The sequence below is a fragment of the Candoia aspera genome, chromosome 2 (assembly GCF_035149785.1).
Source record: "Candoia aspera isolate rCanAsp1 chromosome 2, rCanAsp1.hap2, whole genome shotgun sequence".
Taxonomy (NCBI): Eukaryota; Metazoa; Chordata; class Lepidosauria; order Squamata; family Boidae; genus Candoia; species Candoia aspera.
Window position 1 is genome coordinate 171020036 of NC_086154.1, and position 14035 is coordinate 171034070.

The 14035-nt window shown below is 38.1% G+C and overlaps 1 protein-coding gene across 1 annotated transcript in view; it reads right to left on the reverse strand.

Moving 5' to 3' along the window:
- Positions 1 to 14035, reverse strand: part of PCGF3 (polycomb group ring finger 3) — a 59087-nt gene that overhangs the window by 14106 nt on the left and 30946 nt on the right. Inside the window, exons 2-5 of the mRNA XM_063294851.1 lie at positions 8414 to 8456; positions 4345 to 4462; positions 1858 to 1954; positions 1517 to 1572 (exon numbers count right to left, since the gene is read on the reverse strand). Coding sequence (XP_063150921.1) covers positions 1517 to 1572; positions 1858 to 1954; positions 4345 to 4453 — 262 coding nt within the window. The 5' untranslated portion in view covers positions 4454 to 4462; positions 8414 to 8456. The remainder of the gene's footprint in view (positions 1 to 1516; positions 1573 to 1857; positions 1955 to 4344; positions 4463 to 8413; positions 8457 to 14035) is intronic.

Below are 14035 nucleotides of genomic sequence, written 5' to 3' on the forward strand. Positions count from 1 at the left end.
CCCAATTGTGGTGGTTAAGCGAGGACTACCTATGCTACTTTTAAGATATTACATCCCATGTGAAGATGACTCAGTATTGTTCTCTCACTTGTCTACTTGGTCAGTAATATTTGGAAAAATTTAGGATTCAGAGAACTAATTTTTTTTTTACAAAATTTACTTATGTGTCTTTTTGAATTTTGGAAATCATCCCTCCATTTTCATACATCAGAGATGATTCCTCTGGTTCTCCAACCAGAGTTCTGGGGACAGGGATTTGGAAGTGAGGACAATCTGGCTGTGACATCTGTCATCCTATTGATCGCCAGGGTTGATTCAGCTGATCTGGCTGGCTAGGCGAGTGTCCCCTTCCTCCCTCACCACTCCATGTGTGTCCCTCCTGAAGCTGCATGCTCGGTGGAAGGGGACAATCATCCCAGATATAAGACGTGTACCGATCTTCAGCCAAGGGTATATGATAGCTGTGCTCCCCTGCTAGAACCACCAAAGAAGCTCAAGCTCAAACAAGTTCCAGGGGACAGGGACTAGCAGCTGGGAGTTAGCGTCTTGTAACAGTCTTCTCCCAAAGTAACACTGGATTGGTCAACAGTATGGTTCCCCGGCTGCTATGTTATAATATAATTTTCAGTAAAAACCAATGATGGCATTTACAGCCCATCTATCATAGATATAAAATATTCCTATTAGTGATATAAAATATTCCTATTAGTGAAATAAGGAAATGCAACATTGGACATTTTAATTGCTGTCGATATCCATTTTACGTTTGTAAGTACAAGGAACTTTGGGAGATGTCAATATTCCTTCAGATTTAGAAAATGCCCTGGACAGTGTCAGGAACATTTAAGTCATGAAATCTGTTTCTGTCAACTGCTTCCACTATTTTTCAAAAAAGGACCTTTTGGGGTTATACGATTGTAGTGAGGATACAACCAATTAATTTATTTTCTTTAACATTTACTGATTAATGTTAAGTATACATGTCCCTTTACTCCTCTTCAGCTCTTGTAAACAATCTTATATAATTTATGACCTTTATAGATAATATGTATGTAGACAGGAATTATCCATGTTTTAAACAGATACTCTATTTGAAATAATTTAGGACCACACTATCTGCATTCCCTTCTTAAGCATCCAACTTCATTTTTATGTATGTAATTACAGGACTAGTCTTCTTCTCCAGAGGTAGATAACTCTGGACTGGGGAGAAGGTATGGAGAAAAGTTAGAGCAATACCATCCACATTGGCTGGGGAATTCTGGAAACTGAAGCCTACACATCTGGAGGATATCCAGGTTGAGAAAGACTTGTTTGATTTTTCCCGCCAATCCTAATTGAGGATTCTGCCATAATGTTTACAAAATAAAGGTTATGCTGGGGGCTCCAGTGTAATGTGCAGTAGATTGCATGATTTCTTGCAATCATTTAACAGCTGAACCGTGTCTCCCAAACATCATGTGGAGGGGGTTTATTCACATATCAATGTCTTTTCAACAGTTTCCTGTTGTCTTACCTTCTTGAAGACCTGGAACAAGCTTGTAAACAATATCTTGCATTGTTCTGTCATGACTGACAAGACAAAAAATTAGACATTAAAAAAATGCCACTGCAAAGATCTATAATAAACCTTTATATATTTACCCCACTAGGATAACTGAAAAATACTCTCTTCTTTTGGGCACAAATGAAAATGAAACTAAAGAAAGAAAAATAAGTGGCTTCCGATATCCGTTTCCATTCTGCGAGAGCACGGTGGAAAAATCCAGTCATAGGCAGACACTTCTGCCCAAGTCATAGTTTAGAAAGGCATGTCCAGCAGATCTTTGCATGTATTTCCTTTAACACCATACTTACCCAATATACTGGAGAGGGTGACTCTGGTGTATTACAATCCTGCATGTGGGGCAGGTATTATTTTCCTCCAAATACTTTACCAAGCAACTCCTGCAAACTGTTTCACAGAAAAATTATGAGTTAAGATGATTGCAAGGAAACATTTTTCATTTACTAACAACATTTTAAACTCTGCACATAATTGAATGCGTATCTGTCAAGAAAGCTAAGTTAAACAATGTTGCTGTTTCATAGTTGTGAATGCAGAACTGAATGGCTGCATTCACCATCCACTTTTAACACACACAATGCCCACCCAAAAAAGTCCTTGTAGCCTAATAAACATTTTGTGGGGAGTTTTTTCCCTTTCTGAATAATAAATTTAGCATCCCCCACATCTGCATCTGAAATATGCCAGTATAAAGACTTCAGGAATAAAATCTACATCTTTGTTGTTGCTATTTGAGGTATGTAAGATTGTAATCAGCTTATGAACATTCATTTATTGTGGGGTCATTTCAACACAGAATAGACAGTTATTTAAAGCAGACTTTTTTTTCTTTAAGAAAAAGGAATATTATTTAGTATTTATAGTGATAGATCATTAATCTTATTTAAAAATAAACACTGAAATATATGCAACAGCATGGCATAATTGGTTTTTGACTGTCAACATAGTTGCGACCAAGCTTATTCTGAAGCTAATGATTGCTGTCAAGAAGTGAAACGTCCTCAGTAATAATTCAATTAACATTTCACTGTATCCCCAATTCTTGAAAAGCGACAATACCAAAGCCTAAAAGCTGCAGTTAAACAGTGCCATCTACTTTTCATACAAGATGATACACATTTTAGCAGATAAAAGACAACACAAAAGTGCAAACTTGTGACAGTGTTTACAGTACAGTGCAGGAGGTATTTCCTTTAGAGGGAAACTCAGTAAGGATGCGTGCAAATCTACCACCAGCCCCCACTAGCCTTCCAGAAGGACTTGAAGGCCTGGTTCTGTGCCCGAGACTGAAGCCCCGGCTGTGGGATGCAGCCCATTCCCTGGCTGTGAGAAGGGCCTTTCATGATTCTCCAGCTTCTGTGTGTTTTTATTTTTTAAGTTCATTTTAGTAATTATATGTATGTTTATTTATTTTAAAGTTGTGCACCATCCAGAATCATGCATGTGAGATGGGCCACCATATAAATCAAATAAATAAATTATATTATTATTATTATTTAAAAAACTACAATCAAATGATCACATTTAAAGCTGCCAAAATAGATAAGAATGGAAGAAACTGTAACTGCGGTGCAAAAACTGGGATGGGTAAAGTCCAGAGATGGGGAGTTATTCTATTATGTATTAATATTTATTACTTTCCCACAAAGTGTGGAGCTTAAGGAGACAGAGGAAAAGAAGAGAGGCCACTAGAGCAGTGGTTCCCAACCTTTTTGGCACCAGGGACCGGTTTTGTGGAAGACAATTTTTCCATGGAATGGGGGGGACGTTTCGGGATGATTCAAGCGCTTCCTCTTTTTCCTGACCTTTTATTCTTTTTTCTTCGCACTGTTTGGAGATAGCAGCTAATGGGCGTGCTTTCTCTGACAGGAGGTGGAGCTCAGGTGGTAATGCGAGCGATGGGGAGCGGCTGTAAATACGCAGGCTGTAAATTCACTCACTCGCCCACTGCTCACCTCCTGCTGTGTGGCCCGGTTCCTAACCGGCCACGGACCAGTACCGGTCCATGGCCCGGGGACCCCTGCACTATTGGAAGGTTCTTGGTTTTGGGAGCACTGAAGTTTTGAAGCAAGTTCTATGAAGCTGAAATTCATTTTATTTGATCTGTTCCTACTATTTAAAAAAGGGGCGGGGGCTTTAATATGTCATCATACTCATAAAACCCCCAATACAAAAAGTAAAAACTGGCAGAAGCAGAGAAAAATGTGGCTTAGGAATGGTGGGTGGTTAAATTTGGTAGGGCTACCTGAGTGAAAGAAGCTTACTGCAAGCCTATCAACAACTTTTTGACTATAGTTATTCATTACATCAGTGTTTCTCTACCTTGGCAACTTTAAAGCAGGCTGGCTGGGGAATTCTGGGAGTTGCAGTCCACGTGTCTTAAAGTTGCCAAGGTTGAGAAACACTGCTCTATGCAAACCAAGTGTGGGAATTTTGAAAATAATGGAGGTTTGGACAAGTTCCTACTCCATACAGAAGCAGGCAGAATGAATGAATAAAAATGGTAAATGAGTAAGATACATGCTCTGCCCTCCTCAGAAAAAAAAAAGGTAATCTGCCCGTTTTATCTGTAACTCAAAGCTCTCTGAATTTCTTGATAAAGGCCTTGGTATGCATTTAAACACCGATTTACATATGAATAAAACCTCATTTGAAATTAAGAGGTCTCTTAATGAACATTTTTTGCCTTTCAAAAAAAATCAAAACTAAATCCCAAATAATTATGTTTACATCAAAATAAATCTAAATTCATAATACACAGTAATTGTCATACTCACAGGTATGCAAGCATTCCGTTACAGTGGTAGCATCAATAAGATAACCACTGCAAAGGCGGCAGGTTATATGGGCATTGATGTCCCAAAGTTTAATTTTTCTTGTCAGCATCTTTGGTGTCTGTAAGAAAACCAGGGTAGACAGATATTTGAGATATAAATGTCTACCTCTTTTAAAATATCTGACCCTCATAATAAGCCTTTAATGTAGGGGAAAAAATGAATATGATCAAAACAGCTTTCTCCTTCAAAAGACCTTATTTGGAAAAATAAGCCTGTTTTAAGACTAATGCATAACTATAAAGCTAAAGACAATGCAGCAACTGTTGTTCTGGGCTTCAAAGTACAAGATTTGTGACATTCCACAAATGAGCTTTAAGTGAGCCTACTTTTCAGAAGCAGGAAGCGAGGGGAATAGACTATTCCAGTTTTATCTGTAACTCATATAGGTGGAAAGTCTTCCAGAAAATACTTAGTTCCTAAAAATCTATAGTTTCCTAAAATGTATTAGGGATATAAGACAAAATGCCAATTCTAATCAACATAATTTTTCAGGTGATTAACCTTGAGAAGAATGTACATATAAGATAAATGCACAGCATTAGGGGAAAACAAAGTAACATATTAATTGCCTAAATATGTTTGTGTGGGGGGGTCCTTTTAATCTATAGGGAAGTATGTATCTTAAAGTACTTCTCACAAATTTGAAAATAATTGCAAAATAAAGCATTGCATTATATTTGAACCATATAAAGCGTAGCTTTGGCATTTTTCCCTATAACAAGTATTTCAATAGAACTAGGTTTCTGAAAAAAAAAATGTCATCTTTATGTAGCATTTAAAATTTCCAGGCAAATCTTGAAAAAGTTTTTGGATTTGGTTTTTTCAGTTTTCCCACATTATTTGGGAAAGTCTTTTCACCTGGTAGACAATTAAAAGCTACCATGTCAGATAAAGGGTCCTTCATTAATTCTTGACACCTAGTTTTCTATAAGAATCCTGTGGGGAGATTTATGTTTGTAAAAGAAATGTTCAGTCATGTAAGTCTCTCTGGGCAGTCTGTAGTGATGTGTTGTTGTTGTTGTTCAGTCGTTAAGTCGTGTCCGACTCTTCGTGACCCCATGGACCATAGCACACCAGGCCTTCCTGTCCTCTACTGTCTCCCGGACTTTACTCAAGTTCATGTGAACAGTCAGGGTTGATGCACCGCATGCAAGTAGCGCATCTGCTATTTGTGAAACCAGCAACAAACATGAAGATTAGGGTTACAGGATTTGGAGGCAGATAAGTAGTTATGAAGCAGTCTCCAATATTCTTTTTTTTTCCCTCAAAGAAAATAAGGTCATAATATAAGCAATAGCAACTCAACTTCAGGCTCCATTGACTAAGCCGATTTGTCTGAAACTTTCTACTCTAGGTTCAGACAAAAGAGTCTGGGCAAAGAACCAGCCTAGAGAAACATATGCCTGTTAGTTTCGCTATCCATCTCAAAACTATCAGATGCCATCCATGGTGGCATTTTCTAAGATGTCTGACAACTACGGGATTTGGGACACTGTGCTACAGCAATCCCAAATTTATATAACTAACCATTTTCACAAAATGGTACCGGAAGACTATAGCTCAGTTTTGCGGTCATGGGCATCATCTGGTCCCTATGCTTATCATGTCCAGATCTGAGCCAGAAATCTTACAGTTGTCCAGACACAAGTGAACTCCAACTCCAACCAGCATAGGCAATGATGAGGAATGTTGCACAAGATAGTTCAGCAGCACCTGAAAAGCTACCGGTTCCCCATACTGAAAATGAAGGTCTTACATTAATTGTATTGACAATCAAGATTTGCGAAAAACCCTAAACTTCCATATTAACTTGCTTTAGAAGACTCTGTATGTTTTTCTACAAAAGGAAGCTAGATTGGTGAAACAATGCCTCTTCTTTCCAATGGCTGCACCCTGAGTACGGAATGCTCTCTAAGGAGGTTTTGTTTCTTTAGTTTTATGTAAACTTTTCTGCTTTGACTGCTGCACTATTTTAACTATCCTCTTTCCTACTTGTGATTTTACTGTTTGCTGTTTTAAAATCTGTAAATAGCTTTGAAATTTTAAGTTGCCAGTTACCTTGGGACCCCTTCTGGATGAAAAGGTAATTTAGAAATTCCTATATAATTTTTTTTTAAAAACTTCACATCGATCAGAAATAACCTAAAAACATCTGCTTTTATTTTTTCACTGGGAAAAACTGCACCAGAGGAAACAAAATAGAGTGCTAAATAATAAAGACAGGAGGGAAGTATTTTTGCCATCTGCTGCAATGAGTTTCTACACAGCAGGTGTCACCAGACATAAGATGTTTTTCAGAAAAAAATGCTAAGACATTTTGGCTGAAAAGTTGTAAATTTTTGTAATATATCCTCATAATTTGACAGAAATTAAGAGAGTCAAAAAAGTTTGACAGTTTATGCCCTTGGAATTATTTTTCATAATGCATTTACATTATCCCTTCTTTTTTATCAAATGTATATGTAATGAATAAGAAGTAGCTAGCAGAATCAAGAACCAAGTTTGAGGAGAAAAATGCAAAATATTCAAGTGATTCATATTCCTTCCCCATTCTACCTTCAGAGGATTTCTTCAAAATGCTAATTTCTTTTAAATAAAAATTTGTTTTTACATTCCATAAAAAAAATATACACCCATCAAACAAAACATGTCTTATGCTAAGTTTCTCAAGGAATTCCACATAGCTCAGGACCTCAGGCATTCACACAAAAGTGTGGTGTGGTAATCACAAGAGTTTTTAATATACCTGAATTAGCTAGATAGGAAATAAAAATAATAGCTAACAAAAAAAAATCCTCTTCTATTTACTCATGTTCTTTTATCTAGGATCTGCCAAATCTTTATATAACAAGATTTAACCATTATCATTCCTTCAGCAGCTAATGTTACAAATTAATTACCCAGTGTGTAAAGAAGCACACAAAGATGCAAGCCATCCACTTAATCCAAAGTACAATGAAAGATATTTTCCAAATCCACAATAAGTAAACAGTCTACCACAGATGTGAGATATCTGATGCCCAGAGGCAAAAATTGAACAAGTTTATCTAATCCTCAAAGAACATAACTTAATCCTAGTTAATCTATGAAAACAGAAGATTCAGTTGCTTCAGGAGAAGCAAGGCATGAATTAAGTTTGGACTAACAACAGTAATGGGATCAACCTAGAACCAGGACTATAGTCTTCAATAATTCAACTGTCAGAGAACTTACAATTTCCAAGGAGGTAATCATGTTAATCTGTTGCTGAATTCTTTGGTATCTTAAAAACCCCTCTCTCCAGTGCTGTTTCCTCTGTGAAAAATCACATCCTTTCTTGAGTAGGTGGGAAGCGATTTTCAATGAGAAAATGACACCAAGAAAATATTACATTTAAAAGTTTATTACAGGTAGTCATCGCTTAAGGATCATTCATTTAGCAACCATCCAGAGTTATGACAGCGCTGAAAAAACCAACTTATGACCTTTCCTCGCACTTACGACCATCGCAGCATCCCTGTGGTCACATTATTGCAATTTGGGCACTTGGCAACTATCATACATTTATGACGGTTGCAGCATCCCACAGTTATGCGGTCACCATTTCGACCTTTCCAGCCAGCTTCCGTTAAGCAAAATCAATAGAGAACTGTGCGACTTGCTTAATAACCGCTGCAAAAATGGTGGTAAAATTGGGCTTGTATTTGCTTAACGACCGCAGCAACCTAAATTCCTATCCCAAGTGTGGTAGTTAAGCAAGGACTACCTGCATATCTGAAACTGCAATTACGAAACAAGTATGTATATATATGAACGTACATTTTAAATCAAGTTATCAATGGTACCAACACAGGTGCACAAAGAAGACTAAAACTATATCTCCAAAAGCACCAGTTTTGGATTTGTTTTTTTCTTCATCAAGACACCTTTTTCAGATTCTTTTACGTTTATTTAAAACAAGATGTGGAATTCAATCTGGAAAAATCTCTTTACCTACTGAAGTAAAGCATCATTTTGCTACTAAGCATACCTCTTAAAACAGCATTTCTTTTCAGAGTCTGCCATCCAGAGACCTGAAAAGATAGAAAAACAAGTCTGAAAGTTAACAGTGTAGCTACTTAGAATATGTGGAAGGAAATTCAACACTATTTATTAACAGACAAATATTAGATAAATATTTGTTTTTAACATGAAAATGATGGATTTCTGCTAGAAACCAGTGACTATAATCTAGTCTGAAGTGAATACAAATATGCTAACTAAAACTGATGTCATTCTTCCTACCACCACAGGGTGACAGGAATGGGAAGACTAATATTTTTCTATTAGACTTCTGTCAGCATCAAGTCAAGTAGATCTAGACCTAACTGTGCTATCAAAAAGCCAGTCATTTTGTTATTTTAAATAGAGCATTCAATAAAACATCTCCCAAGATCTATATGATCCTAGTTCACCACAGTATTGAAAGGTCTAAATATGTTTCTTGTATCAAGTTAAACAACCTATCTATACTGTCAAAATTTATTGGCAGGTTTATATTTCCACTTGCTTTCCCAAGAAAAGGAACTCAAATTCAACTCTATGCAAAACAACATTTAAAACCAAAATGAGCAAACAATAACCTAGCAATTGACCGTAAGTGCTTAAAATGGTTTAAAAGAGGTACTCAAGGGCTAATAAAACTGTTAACTAATAATGAATCAGAATGAGAGTCAGTAATGAATGGGAGGCCTCCAGAAGGGGCTGTTCACGTCTTTCCTGGGTGCCAAGACTGTTCCGAACAAGTTTAGAAACTAGCTTTAACTTGCAACTCCAGCTTGTACACCCCAATATTGAAAGGCAAAGTTTCTTGCAAATATTGTGTGCATTCTGCCACTCTTCTAGCTCCTGTGCACCTACTATCCTTTTGTACAAAATTTCACAAACAAGATCAAGACCAGCGATGCAAAAACAGGACCCCTCATTTATATAGAGGGGAAAATCCACTTATTTTCTAGCTAAATGATTAAGAAGCACCTTGAGAGGACTATTCAATGTTTTCTTAATTCTGGGTCAAAATAAAGCCTAAATCTTCAGAATGAACTTCAACAAAGCACAGTTGGCCAAAGTATACTCAAACAGCGTTCAGAATTATCCTTCTTAAATGAAAGAATTGTCATGAGTACTGATGGTGAGCAGGAGGGGGCCCCTATCCAGGGGGAAAAACACATGCGTAGTACTGAGGAGTTAAGCAGCCATTCAAAGAGACACAGATCAGACCTGCCTTAACTTTTGGGTTTTATCTGTCTGGGTTTTTCCCACGCTTCTTCAGTTTCTTAGGATTTTCTGTCTAATGTAGCAGTAATAAAACACTAGAGACCTATTCCTTGTCTCAGCGTGGTTCCTGACTGTTAGGACATCAATCCTAACAAACTGAAGAAGCATGGGAAAAACCCAGACAGATAAACCCCAAAAGTCAAGGCGGGTCTGATCTGTGTCTCTTTGAATGACAGCTCAAATTCTCGCTACTACGCATGCGTTTTCCCCCCTGGATAGGGGCCCCCTCCTGCTCACCATCAGTACTCATGACAAGAATCTATCCATCCTCAAGGTCTACAAGATTTACCCAAGATCTTCTCCTACTTCCTTACAGTGAAGTCATTGGCTACATAAGCATGTGTCAGAGGAGGGATACAGCATGACTAATTTTAGCCATCTCTTTTTAGCCATCTCTTTATCCAACAAAAAAGTACTGCTCACAGATTTACATTTTACATTATGTAAGTGTACGCCTCGTGTGGCACAGAGTGGTAGGCAGCAGTATTGCAGCCGAAACTCTCTCCGCGACCTGGGTTCGATCCCAGCAGAAGCTGGATTCTCGGGTAGCTGGCTCAGATCAACTCAGCCTTCCATCCTTCTGAGGTTGGTAAAATGAGTACGCAGCTTGCTGGGGAAGGTGATGACTGGGGAAGGCAATGGCAAACCACCCCACTCTATAGTCTGCCACGAAAACGTCACAAAAGCAGTGTCCCCCCCCCAAAGGGTCAGACATGACTTGGTGCTTGCACAGGGGACCTTTCACCTTCCACACCTTTTTACTGTGAGGAAATCAGCTGCTGCAGTTCCTCATACATTGTATTTTTCTTACAATACACATGCATATATACACCAATGCACTTTTCAAGAGTAAGGAAACTAAATTTTACCACACTTGGCTGAATCCTTAATGAGGTTATTTGTAAAAGCCATTAACAATTGAGCCATAGTAGCTCTAATAGGAAGCTGATCCTCTGATATCCATCTTGGTTTAGTTCACATTAAGGTTAATGTGTGTTATGTACACACACAATCACACAAATATTTATAATCATACATATTGAGGATCATTTTCCTCAATAAATCAATGAACAAGTATAACGTTTTGGACTCCTTTGTTTAATTGGGTTCTCTTTATCTAGTGTTAGGACTTGTGTGGAGAACAGATCACGTTTTAGGTCATATTTATGCAGAAATATTGAAAATTCAAAAGGGTTCACAAACTTTTAAGCACCACTGTATGTGTGTGTGTGTGTGTGTGCCTGTGTGTGCGTTAGGCAAGTTTTGGCTGAAAAGACAACCACAAATGACAAATTAAGCATCATTTATTCAAACACATCCATTATTATATAATCATGTACCATTTCCTTCACCTTCTTCTCAGCTTCATTTAGTGAACAGATGGTGCCAAAGGAATGGATCAGAACTGCCTAGTTAATGAAGTGGTGTAAGGAAGTCTGGCCTCATTTGCCTGCAAAGAGGATAAACACAATGGGAGGGAAGCCGACTCCGAAACAGACTTCCCCTTGTCATACTATCACTCAAGTTAAGTAAGCTGGTGACCACACCCTGCATTTCTTACTTTATAGATGGAAAGAAGAAACAAGCCCACATTCAAAATGGAAATGATGGGCAAAGTTCAACTCATCCTATGTCATCCAAAAGCTAACTGGAAAACAATTCTACAAAGATAGTGGAATCTTTGATACTCCAGAAATGGGGCCACTAATTTTTTGGACAGTAATTTGGATTAGTAAACTATAACTAACATAATAAAGCTAGAAATAAGTGAAATGTTGGTGATGGGAAAGCATTCAAGCACAAAGGAGGATTCAAGATGGCTCTCACACACACCCACATACACATATACCTGCACAACATCAACAAGCCACCACAACTTTAATCCCTCCTACAGGTCACTAATGTGTGAACACTGGTCATAGAACCCTTTAAGGGAGAAGCTGAGGCATGCAAAAATATGCTTCATGTGCCAATATCTATTAACCTCCTCTTAGAAATATTGCTGTTTCTGAATATCTCATGAGATATTGCTCCATGTATTAACTTTGCCCTGTTCGCAAATATAGGAGAACTCTTTTATCAGCAACTTGTTCAATTCGCTCAACAATCCAAGCAGCTTTACAGAGACAACAACGGGTCTGGCAAATGTAAAATATTTCGCCAGATCATTTTGTTCTGTGCCAGCAATTAAAAAAAAAGATAGCTTAAGGAGAAAAATAAACCCTATTATAAATTCAGAAGCAGTTAGCTTTCCTTTACACCTGGAATGCATACAATTTCCTGGTGGTCTCCCATTCAAGTATTATCCAGGTTTGACCCTGCTTAGCTTGCTGATCGGAAGGTCGGCGGTTCAAATCCGCGTGACGGGGCGAGCTCCCGTTGCTAGTCCCAGCTCCTGCCAACCTAGCAGTTTGAAAACATGCAAATGTGAGTAGATTAATAGGTACCGCTTCGGCGGGCAGGTAACGGCATTCCGTGTAGTCATGCCAGCCACATGACCACGGAACTGTCTACGGACAAACGCCGGCTCTTCGGCTTGAAACGGAGATGAGCGCCGCCCCCTAGAGTCGGACACGACTGGACTTAATGTCAAGGGAAACCTTTACCTTTTTAAAGTTGGCTAAGTGCTGCCACATACATGTTAGGATTACATATGGACTCACAGAGTTCCTCCCAGAGTTGCAACTGAAATCTTTTTAGAAACGTGACAGAAGGGGAAAATAATTAAATAATCATATTAATGATTTTGATTAAAGTTCAATTAAATTTAAATTTTTGTTCTGGTCACACTCACTTCTTTGCCCTGGCCCTATTCCTTCTTGGCAGTACAGTTCCTGGTAAGCCATTGAAAAATCAAGAGTAGCCCATGGTGTAAACAGTTAGCTCAACTACTGCAGTTTTTCTCAACCTTGGCAACTTTAAGACATGTGGACTTCAACTCCCAGAATTCCTTCCTGGCTGGGGAATTCTGGGAGTTGAAGTTCACACGTCTTAAAGTTGCCAAGGCTGAGAAACACTGAACTACTGGTTCAATTGCTGTAATAGGAAGAGCTGACACTAAGACAGGGCCTCTCTAATTAAATATATAACAAGTAGCCTGCTTCTTGTACTTCCTTTACACAGATACTTACTTTGTATTACTGTTCTCCTAGAGGTCTAAATACCAGAAGAATACAACAGGAGCAAGCAACTTTAAACCCCCCAAGTGTTTTAGATTATGCCTCATAGAGTCTATAACTACTGGTCATCCTAACTGGGGATTATAGAACTTGAAGTGTAACACAACTGGAGGGTACCACATTGTCTGTCCTACTGGAGAAGCAGAAAAGGAAACTTATTTATTCTGCTTTTGTGCCTATAGGAAAGATAGATTCACTGTCTTGAGTTCATGAAGGAAAGGCGAGATATAAATCTAACATAAATAAATAAGCCAAAAACTGACTTTGTGTTGAATCACAAATGCTCTCAACTGAATCTGGCTTTCTAAAATTATCAAGACTATTTTTAAAATATAAAATTATTCCACTGCTCAGCACAGTATGAAAGTCTTCCCCAAAGAGTAATGAGTACAAAATATGAAATATACTAAGCCATCAAGCAACAACAAAAAGGGGAACACAGTGGTGAAAATGCTAGATGGATTTTAGTAAGAGGGAACAGCACTGTGAGAGATGGTCTTAATGTATTTCTGAGCTCCAGAGGATCTAGTTATGGGGAGAGAAGTATGCCTATGAGCCAAAACAGAATTAAATCAATCCCCAAGATCTTAACAATGGACTTACATAAGCCAAACAAAAGCAGCTTCCATGATATACAAAGCTAAAAGTTTGAAGAGCTTTAAAAGCCATTGCAAAGACTTAAATAATCCTGAACATTATTGGCAACTGCTATGAATTGCAGGTAACAGATACACTATACCCTGGAGCTCAGCATCTCAAGCATCCTATTCTGCTTTGAATCAAATGTTTATTCAGGAGAACTGGAAGTGATGAAATGTAATACATTTCATCTTCATGAGATAAAATAAAAGCTATGAATTAATTTTTTGAAGCTAGAGGGCAAACTCATTGTAAAATGTTGTTACAATCTGATCACCTTCGCAACTCAAAAAGTCTTTATTAAATTAATGAGATTTGCCAGCTTGCCACTGGCCACCATCATCTATTCTTCAAGGGCCATCTTCACGAATGCTTGTTGCTAGGGAAGATTCATCTCCAACTTGGGATGGAAATTCTGGAGTTCTGAAATACCAAATGACAGGACGGTATAATATTCTGGCTTGGGTGTAAAGCTCATTGGCTCACTGCTTTGTCGTATCTTTGCTATGTTGCAGGGT